General features: G+C 40.9%; 1 protein-coding gene across 1 annotated transcript in view; it reads right to left on the minus strand.

The window, feature by feature from the left end:
• The window catches only part of tnmd (tenomodulin), a 60180-nt gene extending 36505 nt beyond the window's left edge, over positions 1-23675 (minus strand). The window contains exons 1-2 of the mRNA XM_037779213.1: positions 23530-23675; positions 18313-18447 (exon numbers count right to left, since the gene is read on the minus strand). Coding sequence (XP_037635141.1) covers positions 18313-18447; positions 23530-23577 — 183 coding nt within the window. The 5' untranslated portion in view covers positions 23578-23675. The remainder of the gene's footprint in view (positions 1-18312; positions 18448-23529) is intronic.
• Positions 23676-24138: the final 463 nt, after the last annotated feature.

The following is a 24138-nucleotide window of genomic DNA, read 5'->3' on the forward strand; positions in this document are numbered from 1 at the left end:
AATAGGTCAGAATGTAATGCAGCCAAGTGTTAAAGTGCATTTACCAAAAAGGGAATTATGACATTTCATCACAAAAAAACACTCTTGAAGTGCATTAAACATCACAAACTGATGACACTCAACAACGTAAGAGTATCCGAGAGTGGATTTATCCCCTTAATGTGTGGCAGACTGGAAAACCATATTACTGTCAGTCTATCAATAACCCCTCAAAAAAAGCTGTTTGTATAGACATAGTGGAGGTGAAAATGCTTGAGCTTCACAAGGTAATGGCTTTGAGTCTTCTGCCCTTAATCAGATTGGTATCAAATAAGTGTCGGGTAGCGCAGATGGCCGTCGGTTTGGTGAAGAATCACTGTGAGATTTATGAACTCTTCCATTTGAGTTTTTTACAGAAGTACAGCAGGTTATTTAGAGAGTCAGTTCTCCCAAGATTTTAAAGGAACAGCACAACCTTTTGGGAAATACACCTATTTGCTTTCTTCCCGACAGTTTGAAAAGAAGATCGATACCACTCTCATGTTTGTGTGGTTAATGTGAAACTAGCAGACACTTAGCATAAAGACTGGAAGCAGCTAGCCTAGTTCTCACCAAAGTTCGAAAATATAACTATCATTTGTAAAGCTCACATTATATCTTGTTTGTTTAACTCACATATAAATAGAAATCTAAAATCAGAGTTCAATAGTTCAGCTTAGGCATTGACCTCGACTGGTTAAGGTTAGGACTGGTCGCCAGGCAGCGAGTCTCGCAAGAGTTTGTTTCTTATGGGTTATCTTCTAAACATGACCCAAGTAAATCCCTCTAAAATCACACATTTTTGTCTTTACATTCCTGATCAACGTATCCTCATACAACGGTTCGTATGATATCTTGTGAAGTTATTCCTCATTTTTTGTGCGTTTTCCTACGAATGTCCAGCAGCACTTGACGCACAAGTCAATTTCCACTCTAGTCTTTTCAAAATAAGCGTCCATCTGCACAGGAAACAACTCGGTTAGGTTTATGCAACAAAACTATTTAGTTAGGTTTAGGAAAAGATCATGGTTTGGGTTAAAATACAACGATTTGTATGATATCTCATGAGAAGTTATTCCTCATTTTTTGTGCGTTTTCCTACGAATGTCCAGCAGCACATGACGCATTTATCAATTTCCGCTCTAGTCTTTTCAAACTAAGCTTCCATCTGCACAGGAAAGAACTCGGTTGGGTTTAGGCAACAAAAAATGCTTAGTTAGGTTTAGGAAAAGATCGTGGTTTGGGTTAAAATAACTGAGGTGTGGCGTAACTTAAGTACGGAAGTTAAGTGACAAATAAATCAATGTTGACTTCTGGTTTCACACGGGGTACGAACACCGGTCTCCTGGGTGAAAGTCTGGTATAGACATATTTCCCAATAATGTTGAACTGCCCCTTTAAAGAGCCTCAGATAAATACCACAAACACACTGGAAATCATTGCTTGGCTCTACTCAGAGTTTCAATGTAAAAGTGTTTTTTTCTGTAGATCTCCTTAGAGGCTAAAAAAAAGTGTAGGAAAGAGGAAATAGTACTAACAGTATACCAAATAAAAAGGTTGTTGCAGGAGCACCTTTCTGTCAGGAATAATGGAGCGTGGAGATATCGGAGGCTGTGGGAATATACGGAGCATATTTGTGCAGTAACTCAAGTGGAGTTTTGGCAGAACTCACAGACGATCACACTTCTCCTGTTTTATTTCCATTGCTGAAATCAATTCATCATGGAGCCTCTGAATCTTTAACGTAGCCTACCTTCCTCTTCTGTCAACCTACTCATACCTGAAAGGGATGTAATGACCCACTTTCCCTCCGTGTCCCCCGGCGACTCTGCCGCTTACCACGTTTGACCACCTCGCCGTGGTCGACTACAGTCTGCAGCTGCTGTTAATTTACAGGAGCACTGTGCACCCCTCCTTTTTCAGCTCTGAAGCATATATGACTAATCACACCAGTCATTTTAAACAACTTGAGCTCTCTGTGGCAATAAATCACCTTGATACGTGCTACTGTGCCCATAATAGAGCTGCGTTCAGGAGGGAGGAGAGCAGGGGGAACTTTGGGAGCTATTCAGTACTTTTGGTCAACACACTATTGTGAAGCAAACTCACGGACTGGGACATATTGTTGTTCGATGTGTTTGTTTCTATGATCTCAATAAAAATCAAAGTGAAAACAACAAAGGGCTGTATTTCCTTTATACAACAGCTCGGGGAATTTGATGTTTCCCCAGACTTTGTGCTTAAAAAGTAAATATTTTCCTTTCTTTTTATCTTTTTTTTTGCAGTTATAACTTTTCAAGACACAAAGTTATGTGCTCTCAAGCAAATGTGACATCGACCCTGGGCTGAAAATGAAATGTTGCTAACATGCATTTAACCAGCGTTTGATCTGCTTTCAACATTTTGTTCACCGCCAGAGATCTGTCCAACTTAACAAGTTTTAGCCAAACCCCAGATAAAGAGGAAATAGTGGCTTTCTTCTTCACCTCAATAACATGGAGAAAAAAGGGCCTCCAAAAAAGCCAAGAGTATATATATATATATATTTTTTTATCTTTACCTGCCAACTGTAAGAGAGAACAGAGGGACTTCACAAGGCCTTTAAAGATGGAGTTAAACCACCATTTTAGGACATGACAAATGATGTCCCTCAAATACCACAAGACGACATGAGATAGAAACGGCTTCCACAATATCAACAGTGCAAAGTAGTACAAAATGAATTGAAGGTAAACGACACAAAGGCCCGGGCTTTGACTGTGTTTTGCCATTTCTTTATTCCTCTCCCTGTCATTGTATTGTTCCAAGTTGCATCTTCCCTTTGTGTCACCGCTGTGCGCCGCGCCAAAGAACAATCTGCTGCTTGTCAAGAGCTGCCGAATGAATCCTGTTGCTTGTTGTTATCTCACAATCTGAAACAGACTGCGAGCTTCTGAAGTGCGAGGCAGACCGTCACAAGGTGAATGACCTCTAGTGGATACGTCTCCTTGTCGCTCTGCTGGTTTTTCAGCCATTCCACCTCCTAATAAATCAACAAGAGCACAGTCTGGGATCCAGCAGCTAAGTGGCATTTAAGAAACAGCTTGTGAGAGCTGTAAGGCTGCAATTTTGGATCATTTAGACGCGAGGCAATAATTTGGCCAGATGAACGGCATTAACGGCAACCAGAAAGTTTTTAAGCCACTAAAGCAAAAAAAAAAAAAGTAGCATTTTGTTAAAAGTCAGTGAACTTCTTGTGTTTCAGAATGGCAAAAATGCTTTCCATTTGCTCACTCAATATTGGGGATGTGACACATTTAAATTCACAATTTACCAACAGATGACAGTAGATAGTCGCTTTGCCATTGATCAGCAGTGTGTGTAGTGCATTTATCTGGGCCAATCAGGGTCTGAAATTAGCACATGCCAAATGCCAGTAAACTGTTGACAGTTGTAAAATCATCAGGCCATACGCCACTTTGGCGGACAGGGGAAACACAAGGGTTTCTCGTTGTCTGATTCCTTGGCATCTCATGCCTCTGTGACTACTGATTCCTCTCTATTGATGCTCTCCGACAGTTACGCATGCACAATGACGCTGTATCATGTTTCAGTTTGTTTGGGGACGGAGCCACGGCGGAGAGACATTTTTTCTCTGATGATGCTACACTGTGAACAACAGATCTGTGTTGAAATGAGTTAGTAATGTTAACAGCAGCAGTAGTCCTGCTTGGCTAAATAACGGAGCTGCTAATGTTAACGGAGGTGCCATTGAGTTACACATTGAGTTACACTGTGGTATGTTCAAGCTCTGTTAAGTAAAAATGAGTATTGGGCGAAGGTAAATTCTAACTTTATCACGATGGATGTGTTCAAATGTAACCTCGTAAAATTAAGTTTTTGGCGAGAAACTTGAATAAATAGAATACAATAAATCCACCTGTTTGAAGGAGATGTTTTCACAGCAACATAAAATAGATATTAGAGAGGGAATTATAAGCTGTTTAACTTCCTAACACTATCTCCAAGTATCTTATAATAATATAATTAAAACTATTAATGCCAAGATTTTTTTTAAATAAAAGCAAATATTTAAATAAAAATCAATTGAATTGTGTTTTTATGCAAATAACCACTACAGATGACAATAACAAAGTACAGTACTGTGTACAGTACCCTCACTCCCCCAGAAGCTCCAACACTGTGATTTACCATGCATATAATGATTTTTGTGTAAAATATATCAAACATTGAATGACATCAGATCTAAAATATTATTCCTTCATTTAGTGCAGAGATTTCAAAAATGGTAGATGAAATTTCTGAGTGTCAGACAAAAAAATATTTGCCTGCTACAAAGGCAGGCAGTGAAAAAAAGTGAATTTCAGACCCTGGCACCAAGTTATGCTTAAAAAAAACAGAACTAATGCGTGGAAAGCAATAAAAGCCAGGCTACATTCAGCTTGCTGCAAAAAATGCCAAGATACCATTCCTGCTACAAATACCAATAACAGCAGCTTCTGCAGACATCCATGAGATGATCAAAGTCAGAGTCGCTACAACAAGAGCGCCAGCACCTCTTTCTTTTATCATAACACAGCTGATATCCCCGCCACTACTTCATCTGTGCCTTATAACATACAGAACAAGCCAGCGATGCCTGTATCAAGGTAGACCGTTAGAACAATTCCTAACAGAGCTTCTGAGAGATATACAGGCTCATAATTGTTCTAACATTGTTTACACCAAGCGTCTGCTTTGAAGACACAATAAAAGAGGGAGTGATGGTCCTATGCAGAGACATTGGGCTATCACACTGGGCAATCGCACTGGGACTATTGGTGCTGATGAGAAGCTCTTGGTCTGTTGCCATGGCCCCTGTGTGGGTTGCATGTCAGAGCTGCTCTGCCCTCCTTTTTAATAACACTGAAAAATACTTTGAAGACCCAATGGGAGAACACAACACATTATGCTCCCAGTGGTCTTGGTTTGTCTTTACAGCTTAGCATTGCTTCATGCTATTTAAAAAAAACTCAGGAGCATCATTATTCGACTCAGTTTCTCACTTATTATGAAACGTAGCTGCTAATGAAAGACAAATTAAGCACTTTGAAGGAGCAAATTAATGTTTTTCAGTATTTCTGCTGCTGGTTTGGAGTAGTACATGAAGAGAGGGAGCTGCCAATGGGATTATTTTTTTGAATGAGCAGGTTTTCTCTGTGTCATGTGGGGTCAAAAGGTCGCTTTGGTTTAAGTATAAACTAGGGCTGCCGCATTACGCACACGCACCTCTACACACAACAAACAGCAATATTCATCTGAGAATAACTAATAATAATTAATGTTGAATATGAATAATGTTGTGGTGGGATTACTCATTTCATGGGCTATTTGGGGATTTATACATTATTATTGCATACTTATATATATATATATATATATATATATATATAAAACAAAAAATGAATCATTCGAATATTGATTTGGAGGTCGATTACCATGGCAGCGGTCAAAGCTTTGAAGCATTTGGGTCAGCTCTAGTATGTAAGAGATAATGTACAGCAAGTCGGTCATTGTTGTGAAAGAATCCTTTATCCTGGTTATTACAAGGCTACTTACATAAAAAATCAATATTTTGACACAAAAACTGTCCTCCAGAGTCTGACATCAGAGCTGCGCCCATAGCAACGGTCTGTCCGTGATTGACCAATCAGAATCGAGTATTCAACACAGTCGTGTAATAAGAACATTAAATGCCCCTCCTCGACTATTAGCCAGTGTCACTTCCATTAACAACCTGTTTGCGTCCAGTTTAGGTCAGGTGTTGAAAACTGAAGACACTTATTGATGATTTACTTAGAGGCTAATTTAGTTGTTTTTGCAACGATTAGAGTTGTTTTATCAATTACCAAGAGATTTATTGTATTTGTCTAATGGGATGGATGTAGGATGGACCTTTGATGACATAAGATCTACATTTCCTTTATCATAGATATCTTGTCTTTTTCCAAAAACATAAGGTCAGATGTGATCTTTTACCATCACAGCTGAGGTATGGTGTCTTCAAATGAAACTCGTGAGCTCGTGTTTACAACATGGGAAGTCGTGTACACGATATATGTGGTGTACAAGTTGTGAAGAACACCGCTGCTAAGCAACGGCATTATTAACGTTACTGTCGGCGTCTAGAAGCCGCAGAGGCTAACAATTTAGCGAGCTAGCAAGTGGGTAACATAATGCAGGAAATGCAAAGGCATAATGACAGAGGAAAAAGATATATCTATACATCAATATTTTCCTCAGACTTATTTTAAAATTATGAAGAAAAACAATATACGACTAAAATTACAATATATTAACTTATTATGCACTGAAAAATTTACTTCCATGGCCTCCGGCATTTCTGATAATGTCAACAAAAACGTCACAAGTCGTGAGCTTTCAGAAACTTTCCACTTACGAGGTCGTGAATCCGACATGAGGGGGGCATTCATATGGACCCCATTTGAAGTCACCAGTAGATAACCTAAATAATTAACTTAATGTTTAATATATAAATAATCATCTTAATATATAAAAATAATAATAATAAAAAACAATAAAGAAATATAAATGTTTGTAACCTTATTAAAATGACCATACAGTGAAATGATCTGGTGATTCACACAGTTGTAGAGGTGTAAACTCTAAAGTCACACAGCATACGTTATGTGTTCAGATGTTCACTCCGGTCCTGATCGACAGCGTAAAAATCTATTTCTCAGCAGGAATGAATTTTGATATTAATATGTAGTGTATGACAGCATTGTTGTTAATTAAACCCTGCAACATTTCACCCAGGCTATTATTTGTTCCTGCCAGACAGCTAATGAGCCCCACATTATCTCAGCGAGAGACAAAAGCCCAGAGGACACTCTGTACTCTGAGGAGACCCCTCGTCTAACTGCTGAGAACAAAGCCGTGTTTCCAAAACGACGCTCACACTGTGGAAGAGGAGCAGAAAAATCACAATCCTCCTCCTCCTCCTCCTCCTCCTATACGTTTAACATGAATCGGGCCTTTGCATTTCATCCGTTCACGGTGTCGCTGCTCATGCAGGTCAGTGGGTCAGCCCCGCTGCCACCATGAACACCAGGAAAAAAGAGATCTCGACAAGCTTTATCACCGTCAGCTGACAAAGTGAAGTACATTTTCTGGGCAAATGAGACACAGCAGCCGAGCAGCAGCTGTCATCCATCATACTCGTGGTGATGAGTGCTGGATAACTATACACATCCACCACTCAGTATGGAAAAAAAAAATCACTATACAATACTTCAGAGCATTCAGATGCTTCAAAATATGATGCATTTTAAACATTAAGAGGCTCTTTGAGCAAGTGGACCATTGAAAAATCATGACCACATATTATACAGAGACATAAGGAGGAACAAGCTGATCTAACAACATGGACACACAGTACATAAGGAGGTGGACCAGTACTGCTAATGAGCATGGTACATTAGTATTACTGTACCGACTAACTGTTTCTGTCGTGCCTCCCTTTAGAAGCAGATAAGATTTAACACCCCTGATGTGTAGATCAACTTCATTTTTATCAACCAGAAACAAAAGAGGCCAAGAAACCATGAACTGTTTCTTTTCATGCATGTTTCTTAGGGCTGTCGCGGTGAAGGAATTTCCCCTGCGCTGATAATTATTGCCATTTTTGTTTTCAAATTATTTAATTTTTAGTGTAGCTTTATTGTTAGGCTATTATCAGGTATATATTGCTGCTATTTAAAGGACAAAGACAGCAAATTCAATACTTGTTTATTGTTAAATGCAGAACACAGAAGGGAAGTTTTACCCAAAGTTGAACATTTTTCAACTCTCGACGACCAGAAAAAAACCCAAACGTGCAGCGTTCAGCGCAGAATAGACGCTCAGCGCCTTGTCACGCTGTTGCATTTGTAGCATAGTGTAAATACGCTGCGTTACCATTACAAAGAATTTAAAAAAGAAAAAAATGTGAACATATCAGTTGCTTGCCATCCCCTGCAGGTTGGGTTGCCAATAGCGCGGTATTGCAATATTGCGGTTATTGCGACAGCCTTAATGTTTCTCATTTGTTTCTGTACAAAATATGAAAGATGAATGGTGCTCTATACGATATTCAGAGCATTAATATGGCATATTTACTATGAAAAGATATAGAGGAGTAAAGTCTACCTGAGCAGAGAATGAAGTTGCTCACAAGTGTGTGTTGTAGTCACAGCTTCTCTGTGCTTTGTTGACATCGCTAGGCTGCATGCTTCTAGTGCATGTTAGTGCATGTGAGCGTGCTGCACTGGCTAGCTCACAGTTGCCTCTCTGCACCGCTTTACGGCAGTCACAGCTCTGTCGTTGTTTGCACTGTTAGCACCGTTAGCTGCGAGCCGACGGTTCATCTGTCGCCATGTTGAGAGCCGTGCGGAGGCAATAGAAATGTTACCAATCTTGCATTTAGCACATTTAAACTTTGGTAAAATGGCAGAGTTTTTAGACACAAAAGATATTTAGTTCCATATAATTTTGGCCCGAACACAACTACTGTACATGGCTGGAGAAAAAAAACATTGTTGTAATGGATGTGAGGAAGTTATCCTGAAATCCCACCTCCCGGCTCTGACGTCCAATCAAACTTCTGTGGGGCCTGGTGCCCGGCTATGTGCTCCCTTAAACAGTATATTGTTTGCAATGTGAATTAGTTAAAGGTACCGTGTGGAGTTTTTGACCACTGGAGGTGCTATTGAGCAATGCTTTGCTGAGCAGATCTCAGGTGTTTTGTTTGTATCTTGTGTTCTGCAAGCACATTGACAAACATAAATTCATGCATGCATGCATGGATGCGGGTGGCGTGATACACATTCATGTAAACTGTTTGTTTACAAGCAAACTCCACAGGATCCCTTAAATATTAAAGTCCTATTGTAATGCCCTCTGTTGGGGACACATCCTTTCTCTTTCCTTTTTTCATGAGTCTCAGCGGGTCAGCCCACATCATCCAGTATGATAGCGAATCATTTTTCATTCTGTGACTTATGGATTCCTAACATCTGGAATGAATACCTCATCATTAATGAGGTTCATTACAGCTCTAAAAACTGTCTGCCTTACTTTGCTCATTTCCTGAGTAAACACTTGAAGTTTCACTGGATGAAAGATCTCCCTTTAAAAGTTATTTTCTGCTGATTTTTCATGTTTATTTCACCAATATAAAAAAAAAAAAAACGCCTTAATAAGCCTCGCAGGTCTGGATGCATGTCATTATAATTAGCTAACATTCCAACTTTTAGAGCTGTAACAAGTTCTCATTTTCTCCCATAAAAAAGGACTAGTCAGCCGAGGTTATTTAACATCAAGTGTTAGACTGAGCACCAGGCAGAGACCTGAAGGGATGATTTAGATGCTGCTTCTGTGCTCACATATTGAGCAAGGTGACTAATGGGGCAAACTTGCAAAAAAAGTCAATGCAACCTTTTAATTGCTGACAGATATATAGCCGAGCACTGTGACATACCCATTTTTCAGCCTAGAGATTTACTCATCTCTAAAATCAGGATCCATCAGAGTATACACCGACATAATACCGACATTTCTGAGTATTTCCAGTTTTGCTGTTCACTTCTCTGCCTCGGCGTCGTGGCTGTGAATGCTCGCCGAGGCTATAAGCGGTGCAGACTTACTGGGAGAGTGAAAGTGGATGTGAAAGCTCAATCACAGTCTAAATTGTACAACAGAGCAGAGGAGTCTTCTTGGCAGTCACACTGGTGAGACAGAGGAGAGGAAAAAAGACTGGAAAATAAAAAGGCAAGCATTTGTGTCTGTTTACGCAGCGCACTGTACATACAACATGCTGCACATGAGCTGCTGGTGGATTGGCAAAAAAATGAAGTACTGGCAATTAAGATGCTGATCTTCCCTACACCCACATTATTCTAGCTCCTAAAAAGAAAATCACAGACGCGCTAAAGTGCTGCGTGCCACAATAAATAACTCCCGGTGGGCTTTGCAGTGCTGTCACGCTCTTGGTAGCAGTCGCCGTCCCAGAAGAAGGCATTGTGCCACCACCGCCATGAAGCCTTCCTACCTCAGGCACTCCACTGGCAACATTTTAAAACAACTCTCTTTTGTTCTTCCCGGTCTGCATCCCCTCCCTCCCTCCTCCTCCTCCTCCCCGAGTAGGAGGCATAATGCATCATCTTAGGAGGGAGCCTAATTTAGCAGCCAGGGAGAAACACCAGTGGACACCGGCCTGCTAATGAATGAATGAGCCTGACGTGTAAAATCAGAAAAGATTACAGACTGAGGGGCCGGCCTCCCAAAAGGTCTTGCCAAACCAGCTGTTTTGATAAGCCCCGTTGCCTCCACAGAATAACAATTCCTCCACACGAGACCAAGTAAACAAACGGGAGGAGTTAGCACCGTCTTGTTTTGTTCCTGGAGACAAACTCGGAAAAAGAATCATATCATGATCAAATCTGGTGTCCCTCTCCCCTGTTGCATGTTGACATCTGGACACTGAGGGGACCGTTGGGTATACACAGGCCCACGAGCAATAAATAAACAAAAGGGGCGCCCGGCCTTGGAAAGCAATACACCTGTGACCAGTGGAAGAGCAGCAGGCGCAGCAGTGTTCATTAAAGAGGCCGGTCCTGACAGTGAGGCATTTAAGAGGCCATCAGGAGCGACAACTCAGCAGCTACCTTGAGCCCGGAGAGGGAAAGGCATCAAGGTGAGCAATGCAATTTCAGCTTGAATAATGGAGCACTTTCCTCAGGTCTGACATTCATGTATTTCTCAGGCAGTTTTTTGCCATATGGTCCAACAACCAACCTGTGAGCTCTTCAACATTGCACGGGAAGATGTTTACAATGTTTACTGGCTGCAGGGCTGCTGATAATCTTGCTCAATGTGGTTCATGAATTAAAAATAGCACCACATATGTCAAATTTAATGATTAGATTTTTGGATGTTGTGCTCTTCAGAAATAACAGACAACATCTAGATACAGGAGAGACTTCAGAGACCAGGTCCAAGGCACACTGGAGCGCACGGATTAAAGCAGCAGTGGGTAGAAATGGAGCAAATATGATTTAGAAAAAAGTTATTTTTATAAAACGGTCACTATATCCTGGCGGTAGTGCATGAGACAGGTAATCAGAAGAAAGTCATGTGCCTCTGTGTCCTCCGGCGCTCCTAATGGCATCAGCTCCCCGATGAGGAGCTCCTGTCTACAGTGGGAGAATGGGCTATATTCAGATTATCAATAGATAAAAAAGAAAAAAAGTAGGGCTGTCAATTGATTAAAATATTTAATAATGATTAATCGCACATTTCTTTATCTATTCTAAATGTACCTTAAAGGGAGATTTGTCAAGTATTTAATATTCTTATCAACATGGGAGTGGACAAATTTGCTTGATTTATGCAAATGTATGTATATATTTATTATTGGAAATCAATTAACAACACAAAACAATGATAAATATTGTCCAGAAACCCTCACAGGTACTGCATTTAGCATAAGAACATGTTCAAATCATAACAGGCAAACTGCAGCCCAACAGGCAACAACAGCTGTCAGTGTGTCAGTGTGCTGACTTGACTATGACTTGCCCCAAACTGCATATGATTATCATAAAGTGGGCATGTCTGTAAAGGGGAGACTCGTGGGTACCCATAGAAACCATTTACATTCACATATCTGGAGGTCAGAGGTCAAGGGACCCCTTTGAAAACGGCAATGCAGTTTTTCCTTGCCAAAATGTAACGTAAGTTTGGGGCGTTATTTAGCCTCCTTCAGGACAAGCTAGTATGACATGGATGGTACCAATGGATTCATCAGGTTTTTTCTAGTTTCATATGATACCAGTATCGTAACTCTAGCTTTAAAACTGAGCCTTCTAAAACATCTGGAAAATCGATATTGTTAATGTGTTAAAGAAATTAGTGGCGTTAAAACGATTTAGAGTTAACTTTGACAGCCATAAAAGACATCAATAAGGGGATATAAAACATCCCTACTGTAGACAATGATAACATCTCCTATTGAATTAAGAGAGGTTATTAAAGAGAATGTGAGTCTCATATCGGTCTGACTCTGATGAAGACACAGTTGGCGTCGAAACTTTAGTCTTCTAATAAAGCTTGTTGCCTTTAATCCATGTGCTCCAGTGTGCTTTGGACCTGGTCTCTGAAGTCTCTCCTGTTATAAGATTGCCTTATTCTGTGAGCAGCGGACAGGCTTCCTATTCCCTGTGTAAACGGTTGCATCGCGTTTAACCCCCTTCTTTCTTTTTACGATTTAAAAAAAATATATTTTTCGTCAAGGTAAATTATTCTCACTTTTCTGTTGGATTCACCAGCCAGATTCCATTTTTCCCGGAGTTGCTGATGTAAACTGGTAATAACAGAGGATTAATTTACAAGGAGGCAAAATCCCCCAGTGAGACCTGTGGCCCAGAACAATAATGAGCACATAGTAAACAGAAATTTGCCGTAAGCCAAAAGAGAATGCAGAGGCACCTAATCTACACGCTGAAACACACTGAAGCGTACACAATCACATGAACGCCACCACGCCCTCACACACACACACACACACACACACACACACACACAAACACAGGCAGAGAAAATTATGGCAAACTATCTTCCCCAGGCCTGTGTACCAACATATGTTTTCAGGTAATTAAAAGAAGATCCCAAGCGGTTATCATGTCATATTGAAATACAATGCACAGAGCAAATTACCATTCTGTGGTTATTTATACAAAGCCGGGTGCACGAGGTCACGTTGCTACGGTAAACTGTGAGAACAGACAAGAGGTGTCGGTGGCTGCAGCCGCGCTGCGGTTTTAACTTTTAATTAGAAACGCTGAGGTCAAAGCGCTATGTGATGTGTAGTATGTAATATATGTGTTTGTTTTGTTTGAGTGATAGCTGGTAGTAATTGTTTTTAGTGCGAGTACATAAGTTAGACTATTGAGTGAGCACAAAAGTAATTTAAGCAGTCGTCGATATGCAAGGCGCGTTTTTTGAGAGCGTGTGCGAGAACCGATTTTTTAGAAGCAGAACACATTTTGCAATCAATGTTTTTAGTAATTGGATCTAAGGCAGCATTAAGGTTTCCTTTGCTTGTTATCTTCAAAGCTGTGGATTCTCGGATTTGTCAGTTTTGATCCTTCACTTGAGAAAGTCCTGGCTCTACTCTTCGACACCACCTTCTAAGTATACTACTTCCTAGTGTGCTTCTGCACCTCTTTCATTTTTTGAGCTGTGAAAAGGATGTGACTCTTACAGTTGGTTTGCACCTCTCACAGTCTCAGGGGTTCAGGATCTGTCAAAACAGCTGGAGGAAGAGCGGATTTCAAACTGAGAAGGGGGCCACATCAGGAAGTTTCTCTACAAACTTGTTTTGCATCTTGTGAATCTGTTCCTGCACCTTCCAGAGCGTTTCTTTTTCCAATAATTATCACTTTAATATGTTGTGTGTCCACTCTAAAGAGTGGTCATTCATAAACTGGCAGTTTTTGAGACCACTTTGCATTCAAATGTTTGCTGCAATTTTTGTACTAGGAGTTTAAAAAAGCAAGAATACAAGCTTTCATTAACTAATTCATTGACAAATCACTGTTTGGCTGGACCGCAGAGGGCCTGTTCTACTTACGCAAAAGTCTGAAGTTACACGATTGGTCCCACAGTCCTTCATGCAAATGAGCCCGTCCAGCGCGACACGTTCGGCTCACGAAACTCTTGACCGAGATGTGAAACTAGGCGATATGGTTCTAAAATGAAACAAGATTATTTGTTTTTCAGAAGTAGATTTTGGCGGATCGTTTAGACGGAATAACAGAAAGTTTACCAGCAGGCCGCCATGTTGTTTCCTGTTTGAAACGGCAAGTAGAAAACCAGGGACAAATCAGGTGCATTCCAACATGGGGTACGTCAGCGCTTGAGCGGCCAGATGAGTGTAGCAGTGTGTCCCCTAGTGTTCTCGCCGGACCTGGGGGACATCTACCTCTGGATTTATCATCATGACGGCTGACTATTTGTGTAACAATTTAGCCACAAATTCTCAGACCGGCCGTACACGGTCCAGACACATATACTCGGTTTTGACCGAGTCTTGTTACTATGACATTCACGGTACCTTAAAGAAACACTGTGTTGTATTTCAGGGGATCTATTAGCTGAAATTGAATATAATATTCATAACTATGTTTTCATTAGTGTATAATGACCTGAAACTAAGAATCGTTGTATTTTCGTTAGCTTAGAATGAGTCCTTCATATCTACATAGGGAGCGGGTCCTCTTCACAGAGTCCGCCATGTTTCTACAGTAGCCCAGAACGGACAAGCCAAACACTGGCTCTAGAGAGAGCCACCTTAGTTCTCTGACACACTTCTGTAACGTGAGCCTCAGAGTGCAAAACCTGTGGTACCGCCAGGCGCCGTCTGACTTCCGTTGCTCCTAAAGTAGCGTTGTTATGGTAAGGATGGCCTCTGAGCGAAGCGAGCGGCGTTACCAAGGTTTTGCACTGGAGTGAGCGGAGGGGTACTCAGTTGGTTGCAATCTGCAACAACACCTCTAGATGTCGCCAAATCTTACTCACTGTACCTTTAACATATGTTATATATTATGTAACCATGGTTCTCTGAGTGAAGACACAACCCACCTATACAGCATATGTCTTAAACCTGCATTAATTGATATTTTGGCTGTGAAAACAGCAGCGATATATATTATCATCTTATAGTGCGAGTTGTTATGGCAACATTAGTATTCATTTGAGAACGCATTTCTGTCCACCTGCGAATGTAAGTCTCCTTTTAGCTTTCTGTCTCCATCAACTGCTGAGGGAAATATCCATCTCTCTAGCTGCTAAATGCTCCACTATGTTCACCAGCTAACTTTGTCTGTCAGTCTCTTAGTGATGGGCAGGTAGTGTACTGTGAGCTTATCAGAGCTTTTTACTGAAAAAGAGACAATACTGATGAGATCCAAAACAGTAAATTTGCAGCCCGTAAATACTAAAACAATGAGCTGAAAGACACTAAAAATGCTACACTACAAGTGACATATCTCACACGTAGTCATTTGATGCATAGTTTATATAGAAATATTGATTAGTGGGGGAGTTGATGTGACTACTCTTTTATACTGGAGCATGCATCCGTGGTTAATCTCGGTTTGAACATGTTTCCGGGCAGCCTGGAGCTTGGAAAATAATTAAAGCCATTATAACCATGGTTACATATGTATGACTCTGTGTGTCTTTGTTCTATCAGAACTAATATATTCCACATGTTCAAGGACTCTGAGAGAAGCGCTATACTTTAGTTTGATTTTGAGTTGTCACCAGAATGCTCATCTCTCTGCTCAAATAAAAAAAACAACCCCCTCTCAACTGTTTCCTAAAATAAATGATGTACACACTCCCCTTGGCTTCAGATGCGGTGCTCTGCTGCCCAGAGTCTATACATGTAGGTGCCAGACGCTGCTCAGGATTAGCTGGTTAGTCAAGTGTCCTGCTGCATTGCACCCAAAACCCGTTCACCAAACAAGGTGCTGGCTGCCACGTCGATGCAGGAGAACTAATCCATCCATCCATCCATCCATCCATCCATCCACCCACACACCGTATCAGTCCATCTCTTCACCCTCAGAGTAGTCTGGGGGGGTTTATGTGACACATTTTGCAATTCTGACTTGTGTACCATATTTCCATATGAAGCTGATACATTAAATTAACACATTTTATGTGTTGAATACTCGATTCTGATTGGTCAATCACAGCGTTCTACGGTCTGTTATCGCTTTATAGCAGACCGTTGCTATGTATAACAGACCGTTGCTATGTAAAATAGACCGTTGCTATGTATAACTGACCGTTGCTATGGGTGCACTTCTGACTTCTGACCAGCTCGCTGTACATTATCCCTTACTTAATGCAAATTTTCATAATTGAATAACATAGTAGGCCTATATATGACTGTCCCATATTAGTCAAAACATGCTGTCCCATTTTAGAAACAACCTTTCCTAAAGTGGGATGACTAAAGATGCTTGAAATAAAAAAATACTTTAACACATTTTCACAATATTATTGCATCATTAGATGCTCAAGACAAATGCGTGTAGAACGCCGTTCTTGCTTTAGGCGTGTCATTTTGTACACCATGTAGTCTGTACTGACTGCAATGTAAATGCATCCGTGTAAATGTGCTACACTCAGAGCTAGTGACGTAGAATAAAAAGTGAGAAAAAACGCCGGAGGGTGGATCGGTCCAACAAACACAGGACTTTCAACTAGGAGACCAGCGTTCGAGACCAGTGTACGTGTTTTTTAGTGATGTTTGTGACGTGTTTTCCGTACTTATGTTACGTTGTTTCCATACGTATTGTCCTTAGTTTACTTTACTTATTTTAAGGCCAACCATGACGTTTTTCCTAAACCTAACAAAGTGGGTTTGTCGCCCCCTGCTGGTCGGCTACTGCACCTTCATACACACATGTAATATTCACGCCTCGGCGAGACAAAATGTGACACTGATACACTATCCTCTGGTGGACAAATGGGTATATTATGAGCTCTGGTGTGATATTGGGTTGTAGATTTATAACCTTGTCATTGGACTTTGAGTGGACTTCACAAGGGGTACTTCCTGTTTGACGATTGTCCCGCCCCCCATTTATGACATCACATCTGCAAAGTCATGTATTTTTAATGACATGACGTCCCTGCTTTTATTCAACACCAATCATGTTCACTTTAATGTTTTAGAGGAAGAGGGAAATGCACTGGAGCGTACTGTAGGTGTCCCACATTACACTAATCCACAGACGCTGCTCAGGATTAGCTGGTTAGTCAAGTGTCCTGCTCCAACACCCGTTCACCAAACAAGGTGCTGGCAGCCTCGTTGACGCATCCATCCGCTGTATCAATCCATCTCCTTACCTTCAGAGTAGTCTCCAGGTAGTTGTATAGGTGAGTTTTCCTGTCCTGCTGTGTGTGAGGGAGCTTCCTTCCCGTCTGACAGACAGGTGATTCTCCTTTGAAGAGGCTCCATCTCGCTCACCGTCGGGAAGGCCAGAGACCGAGCCTCCCCCTCAAGACCCCATTAAAGCAAAACCCAGGGTCCGCAGGTTTGATATTCATCACTTGGGCAACCTCTGCCATCAACGCATTTTGAGCCACGTGAGAATGATCACAGCTTATTAAAGTGGAAATAATGACTGCTCTACCTCCGGCATGAAATATTTAACAAGGACAAAGGAGATGGCTCAAAGGTGATTCATATCTATGTTGAAAGGAGAGAACATGGACAATACCGGCTGCGCAGGAAGTGCAGATGAACCTTGGTTAACCTGAGCATAGAAGAGACTGTCAGCACTTGAAATTTATATCTTAATGGAAGCAGAGGGAGAAGAACGGTGGCAGAGGGCGTTCAGAATTAATGTTTATTACAGGCACAACAAAGATGTTGGTGTAACAGCAAGCGACATCTCGCACAATACATTTCCCCCCCGTTCACCTCACGGCATTAAACACAAAGCATGCATTCAGGTTTGAAATATACAGCGTGGGCTCTTATTTCATTGTAATAATTTTCTCTTATTCGCAACATGTGCTCAGAACGTATAGAGCGTTCAATTTCTAGATGTGGAATTATTGATGTATTTTTCCTCCTAGCTAGTGTAAATTAGCTTTTTTTTTTTGTCCCCATGGGTGAATCAGGGGAAAGGAGCAGAGTGAAAATGTTCTCCATCAAGTGTGATTGAATTGGATTTCACAAGATGAATGGCCAGGACAAGAGTTTATCCCAATTACGTTGCCAAGAGGTTTCAGTCCATGCTGCAGCCACTCTGGTCAGCAGCAATTAGGGTCAGCTTTGAGTTATCAGGATCCGTCATTGTGAGAAGATGTTTACAATGCAAGCGCAGAGGAGATGAATGCAACAGGCCGACATTTGCAGCAGTAGAAAGCGGTTTGTGGTTTGGTCCAAGAATTCATGAAATTACAGATCTGACAGCCAAAACATGAGCAGAGCAAAACACAGCTGTCTTTTCTGCAGCCCACACATCTTTTAATCTAGCAGAGTACAATACTGACTGCAGAGACTGCCGTGGGCTCTTTGTGTGGCTGTCCATTTTCCTTACTTTTTTTTGTTGCTTAAGGGAACCTATTTGATTTTCTGATGTGTCTTTCATCTGAAGACCACACTTAGCACAGACAGTGGCAATAAGGCTGATGACGGGCAAACAATGAGGTGATATTAAGTCTTACCTTCCCGAGACTGGGGCTCCACAGATACCTCAGGCTGAAAACACACAGAGCCAGAACCAGGAAGAGCAGAGCCAGAACCAGAGCCACTCGCTGGTAGGTGTGATACTTGGCCTTCTTCTCTTTTCCCGCCTCAACCTGCAAACAATATAGCTTCAATACACTGTATATATATGGCCCAAATAACCATAACCATGATAAGTATAACAATATAGTTCAGCACAGTCTCATCAAATGGCGTTAAAATGATATGGTCATTTTTAAGTCATGTTGCATGCAATAGTTTGTTGGTTTTGGCGTGTGATGTGTTACGCCATGTAGTCTGTACTGACTGCAACGTAAACGCATCCGTGTGAATATGCTACTATACACACGAGTATCGCAATATTATGTTGTGCGATACTGTATCCATTCTCCAAAACACTGTATTGATTTTTAATTAACCTCTTAAAAAAAAAATGATGACCACTATTCGAGCTTTCGGAGGTTGTAGCGGGCGAAATTTTGGAGAGGAAAAACTGGCATGGCGATTTTCAAAGGGGTCCCTTGGCCTCTGACCTCAAGATATGTGAATGAAAATGGGTTCTATGGGTACCCACGAGTCTCCTCTTAACAGACATGCCCACTTCATGATAATCACATGCGGTTTGATTATCATCTTTTACGTTAGTGGCGTGTTTTCCGTACTTATGTTACATTGTTTATGTACATTTTTTACGTAGTTTATGTACTTATTTTAAGTCCAACCATTTTCCTAAACCTATGGCTGCATTCACACCAGATACCGCAGCGTGAAATCGAATTGCGTTTTTCCAAAAGTTGATTCTGTTTCTACTTTTCCGCCCCAGGATGCTTTTCGTCACCCCCTATCGCAGCCGCAGCCATAGCCGCAGCCCAAATGCACTATATCCCCATTCATATCTTCCCGCCTGAAACGCATGAATATGCCTCTCAGCCGCAGCACGGTGTGAATTCGGCGTTACGTGTTATCATATCTGCTAGCTTAGCATAAAGACAGGAGACAGTTAGCCTGGTTTTATAATAATAATCAGCCTTCCAGCTCCAACAATAGCTCACTGATCAACATGTTATATCTCTCTTATGTTTTTACTCTTTGGTGTTTGAAGGGATTAAAGAAACGAGATATGACTTGTTAATTATTTACAGTTGCTGGTGGGCAGATGTTTTTACCTTCAGACAGAGCCAGCTGTTTTCCTCTGTTTACAGTCTTTAATGTGAAGCTATATTAACTTGCTGCTGTAGCTTTATAGATACTTGCAAAGTGAGAAGAGCTGCTGTTTTTTCCCATTCTGTATTTCCATTTCAACATTTTCAAATGTGATTTAAGCTGCAGATACAGCGTAATCTTTAGCTTTCACCCATTAGCGCAGTGGTTCTCAACCTGGGCGTCGCCAGATCATTTCTGGGGTTCGCCGGATGGTTGTGAAGATAAAAATTAAATAACATATTTTAGACTGGAGAATGGGTTTAACATTATATCACCTGTACCAGTGATATAATTTGCCTTAGAATAGATTTTATTCAGTGTGTTTGTCAGAGTCAAGGTGTGCGTGCACATGTGTTTCTGCGGGGGATTTCCGGAGGGTCAGCGGGAGAGAAAAAGTAATGAAACACATCAAAAATGGTCGCAAACACCAGCCTGGTCGCAACTCGAAAACGTTGAGAACTACTGCATTAGCAGAGGGCGTAACTGAATTTTAAGATACGTGATTGGATACTTTGTGCCGAAATGCATCTTGGGAGTCGAAGTTGACTTCTCCCCCAAAGTTTTTAGGTACTTTCCATTTCTTTTTTATCTAAGAAACCAGATATCTTCTAATGCAGTTGTCCATCTTTTGTAACGATGATTCAACTGGGAGAGTTTTGTGTCCATCCAAGCTGTAGAAGAGCTTTTACAGTACATTCGTAATAAAGGACACCCGAAATACCCCCTCCCCCCCAACACACTTCACAACTCTATTTAACAGAGATATATGATCCTCTCATCTAACTCTCAGCAAGAAAGCTTAGAAGCACATTTCCTAAAATGTCCAACTCTTGCTTTAATTTATCATTTTCATGTCTGAATTTATATTTCCAATCCAACGAGAGGCCATTTGATTCAGTCTCTCTTCTTTCAAAATGTACTCAGCAATGAGGCTACTAATGACAAAACTATAACCATCCCCATGCCAAGTGCAGGGAAGAACAGAGCTACAAGTGCCTCGGAAAGGTTACGTTTATTAAACTTTTCCTCAAATGAAAACCCGCTGTAGTTGATTCCCCAGGCTCAAGGCCACAAATTAATAAAGACGGGCTTTTGTTCCAGCAGAGCTCCAGCAGGGAGAAATGAAAGCTTCTCATTCACACCGGACCACTTTAGAAGGTCTCGGAGGACAACAGAAAAGCAGATATGTAAAGTAAAAAAAAAAAACTTCAATTAGCAAAATTGCTGTTTCTTATCTCCGTGTCTTTTAAAATGATGATAAAGCAGCTTTGGTTTTCTATTGTGGCTTAGGCTGTTTCAGTAGATTGGGCAGCACTTTAACATGCTGACTTCTTAAAATCATTTGTGGGAATTATTTTTGAATAATAGTTGTGTGTTTTTTTCTGACTTCACATTAATTATTTTAACCCCTTACTATTCTAGGGGTAGGGGGTGACAGGGGAGGATCAGGGGGAGATAAATAAACAACAGTAGATCTGAAAGCTGTGAACCTGAAGAATAACTTGATACTCAGCACTGTGGGTCAAGTTGTTATATATATACAGTATATATATATTTATATATATCTATATATATCTATATATAGATATATATATATATCTTAAATCTGTAATAAAAAAATATTAATTAATTAATCAATTAAAATAATTTGTAAAAGTGTATAAGAGTGTAGAACATGATGATATAAGCTTGTGACGGCCATCCCCATGCTCTGTTATGTCTCATAAGTTGCTGCAGGAATCTTTAGGTTGATACCATTTGCTACACAGATTTTGTGCTAAATTTAACCATTTTTTGCCATTCGAGAATTGATCAAAATGATCAATAATCCTTCCAGAATACCACATTAAGACACCAAGACCCTGAGGAACACCATAGAAAAAGCCATGCTGTGATTTGGTATCAAAAACTTTTTACATTTTTTAGATTTCTGCAAGAATTGCATTTCTCGGCGATTGGATGGCGAGCACTTCTGTTCTGGAAACCGCTCAGAAACCCCCTTATTGTCAATCTAGCTAGGAAAGCCATCCGTCTTCTGAATGCTCTAAGTCTCTAGTTTGTGGCTGTAAAGTTTCATGAGGCTGTGATTATCCTAGAGGTCACCACAGGTCATTTTATACAGTGAGGTCAAAAAATGGTCTCAATACAATGAAATGGCTCCTATGGGGACTAACATCATCACACATGAATACATTTGGGCTCATTGGATCCACAAGAGTCTCAGCTTTACAGTGATACCCATACCATATTTATGTAGGAGCCCAGTATGCAGGAATATTCAAACACACCATTTTAGAATAGTTGAAAATATCACATTTATACTGCATTCATTTGATTATCATAAAGTTGGCATGTCTGTAAAGGGAGACTCGTAACCACCCATAGAACCCATTTTCATTCACATCTCTTGAGCTGAGAGAGACGTGGCTCCTTTCTATTTCTTTTATCTTCACTCTAGCTCGTAAACGTCAGAGTTTTAAGGGGTTAAAACAGTGTGTAGGTGGCATACAGGAGGAAATAGCATACAGCAATAATGGCATACAGTTACACTGTGTGCTTGTTGGATTGAATTTCTGATTGGTAAATACATTAGCAGCATGACTTTGGGGAAGGACAGAGGACGCATTATTCGAGATAGGCCCCCCTGAAAACTTAAAGTAAAGCTTCGCCATTAATGGATTCCACATTGTGACCATTCTTTATTTGACATATTAGACACAGTAGCCACAAAAGCGCGAGGCACATCAAAGTATTGGACATTCCTACGGCATGATGAAAAACAGAGTGCTACAATCAGAGAGCCAGAAATTCCTTTCATTGTGAATTTTTCAGAGTGAAGGAAAAAAAAAGAAAAGAAAAACGGTGGCTGAAATCCTCTGCTCTCCTGTGGCAGGTTGCATAAGCAGTGGAAACTTAACTTGAGGACAAACCTCTCTCTCTCTCTCTCTCTCTCTCTCTCTCTCTCTCTCTCTCTCTCTCCCTCTCTCCGCCTGTGCTTTGAATATCGAATACTCCGAGGAAGAAGGTGGGATTGAGAGACAGACAGAAATAAAGGCAGGGATGGAGACCGGGTGAGCAGTCTGAGTTGTGTGCAGCACTCGCCAACTAGTGTTTAAAGGTTTAGGAGTTCAGAATCAGCCGGCAATTCATCTTGAGCTTTGTGATGAAGAGTGCCTGGAGCCCCCTGCTGTTATCATGCAGGGAGGGGAGCACACAGAAGTATGCTACATATAACCAACAAGCTGAGGCAGTGGGTTTATCACACTCTCATATAAGCATCTATAAGCATTCCTGTGAAAACTTGAGATAAGAAGCCACAGCGGATTTCTTAATCATCATCATTCTCCATCACCTACAGTGCAGTTCTGATGAGTATCTGCTGGAACACTTGGCTTTTCTTTGATCGACAGTAAAAGGGCTTTTTCATGTATAAAAATATAATATAATACTGTGCTGTGCAGGTATTGCTCTATTGTTCACAAGTTCTGCAACAAGTGAAATATGAGAAGTAGAAGAAGAAGAAGATGGATTTCAGGGCCAAAATCCCTCCTGCTCCTCTTCCTCAATAAGAAAGCCTCAAATAAAGACACTTCTTGGTGCATATTTGAATGCTGCATGCATGTGAGAGGCAAGGATTCTCTGGATATAAAGCAAATACAATAGTTCAGGTGAGGCCGAATAAAGAAAAGGAAGCCAAAAGGAATTAGATGGAAAAATTACTATTCTGAGAAAAGTCAGATCACTGAGCAAGAGATCAAGCAGCAGCTTCTTTTTGATTTCAAAACTTCTGATATTTTACTTTAAGCTTAAACTCAAATATCACAGGATCCCCCTCCCCACTTTCTGCTGCCACCTATAATTTATTGAGCTGTAAAAGTTAAGGGTGCTTCCTAAAACTCTGCACCATAAAGACACTAAATGTTAGGAATTTATTTTAAATATTTTGCAATTAATATAAGTGCAATAAATCAGACTTAAAAATTTGGACTCACATCTTTCCACAGAATCTGTTGACTGCTGGATTGACTGCTTGCCTCCATGATGCAAGCCCACGGGAGGAATCTTTCCGATCCTCTTAGCTGGGGAAAAATACTACTGTACTGCGAGGGCTGAGAGTCCCAGCTTCACTCCAGTGCTGTAATTTGGGAGTGTGCTGAAGGGGAGGGAAGTTTCAGGTGGAGTGGAATTACTGAAACATTTGTGATAGCCATTAAAAAGCGAGGCAGATGCTTCTCCCCGCCCGTCTGCCTGCTCCCATTTCAAAGGTGGGAAGCCATGGATGGATTCAGACTGAAAGACAAACCTGTTGAATGAATTACATACTATCCTTGGATGAAAATACTGTAGTGATTTTCAAAAGATTCCTGCTTGGTGAATACAAAGTTGCATGTGGAAAAAAAAATAGTGCAGATGCTGTTTCAGTTATATTTTCATCAAAAACAGTTACCTGCTTTGTGCTTTAGTTCCCCAGACAGTCAGTCAGTCAGTCAGTCAGTCAGTCAGTCAGTCAGCAGTCAGTCAGTCAGTCAGTCTGCACTCTCAGCAACAAACAGCTACAGTAAACAAGAGCTGCTGACTGAACAGCAGCATAACGAAACATT

This window comes from Sebastes umbrosus, chromosome 9 (genome assembly GCF_015220745.1).
Source record: "Sebastes umbrosus isolate fSebUmb1 chromosome 9, fSebUmb1.pri, whole genome shotgun sequence".
NCBI classification, from domain to species: domain Eukaryota; kingdom Metazoa; phylum Chordata; class Actinopteri; order Perciformes; family Sebastidae; genus Sebastes; species Sebastes umbrosus.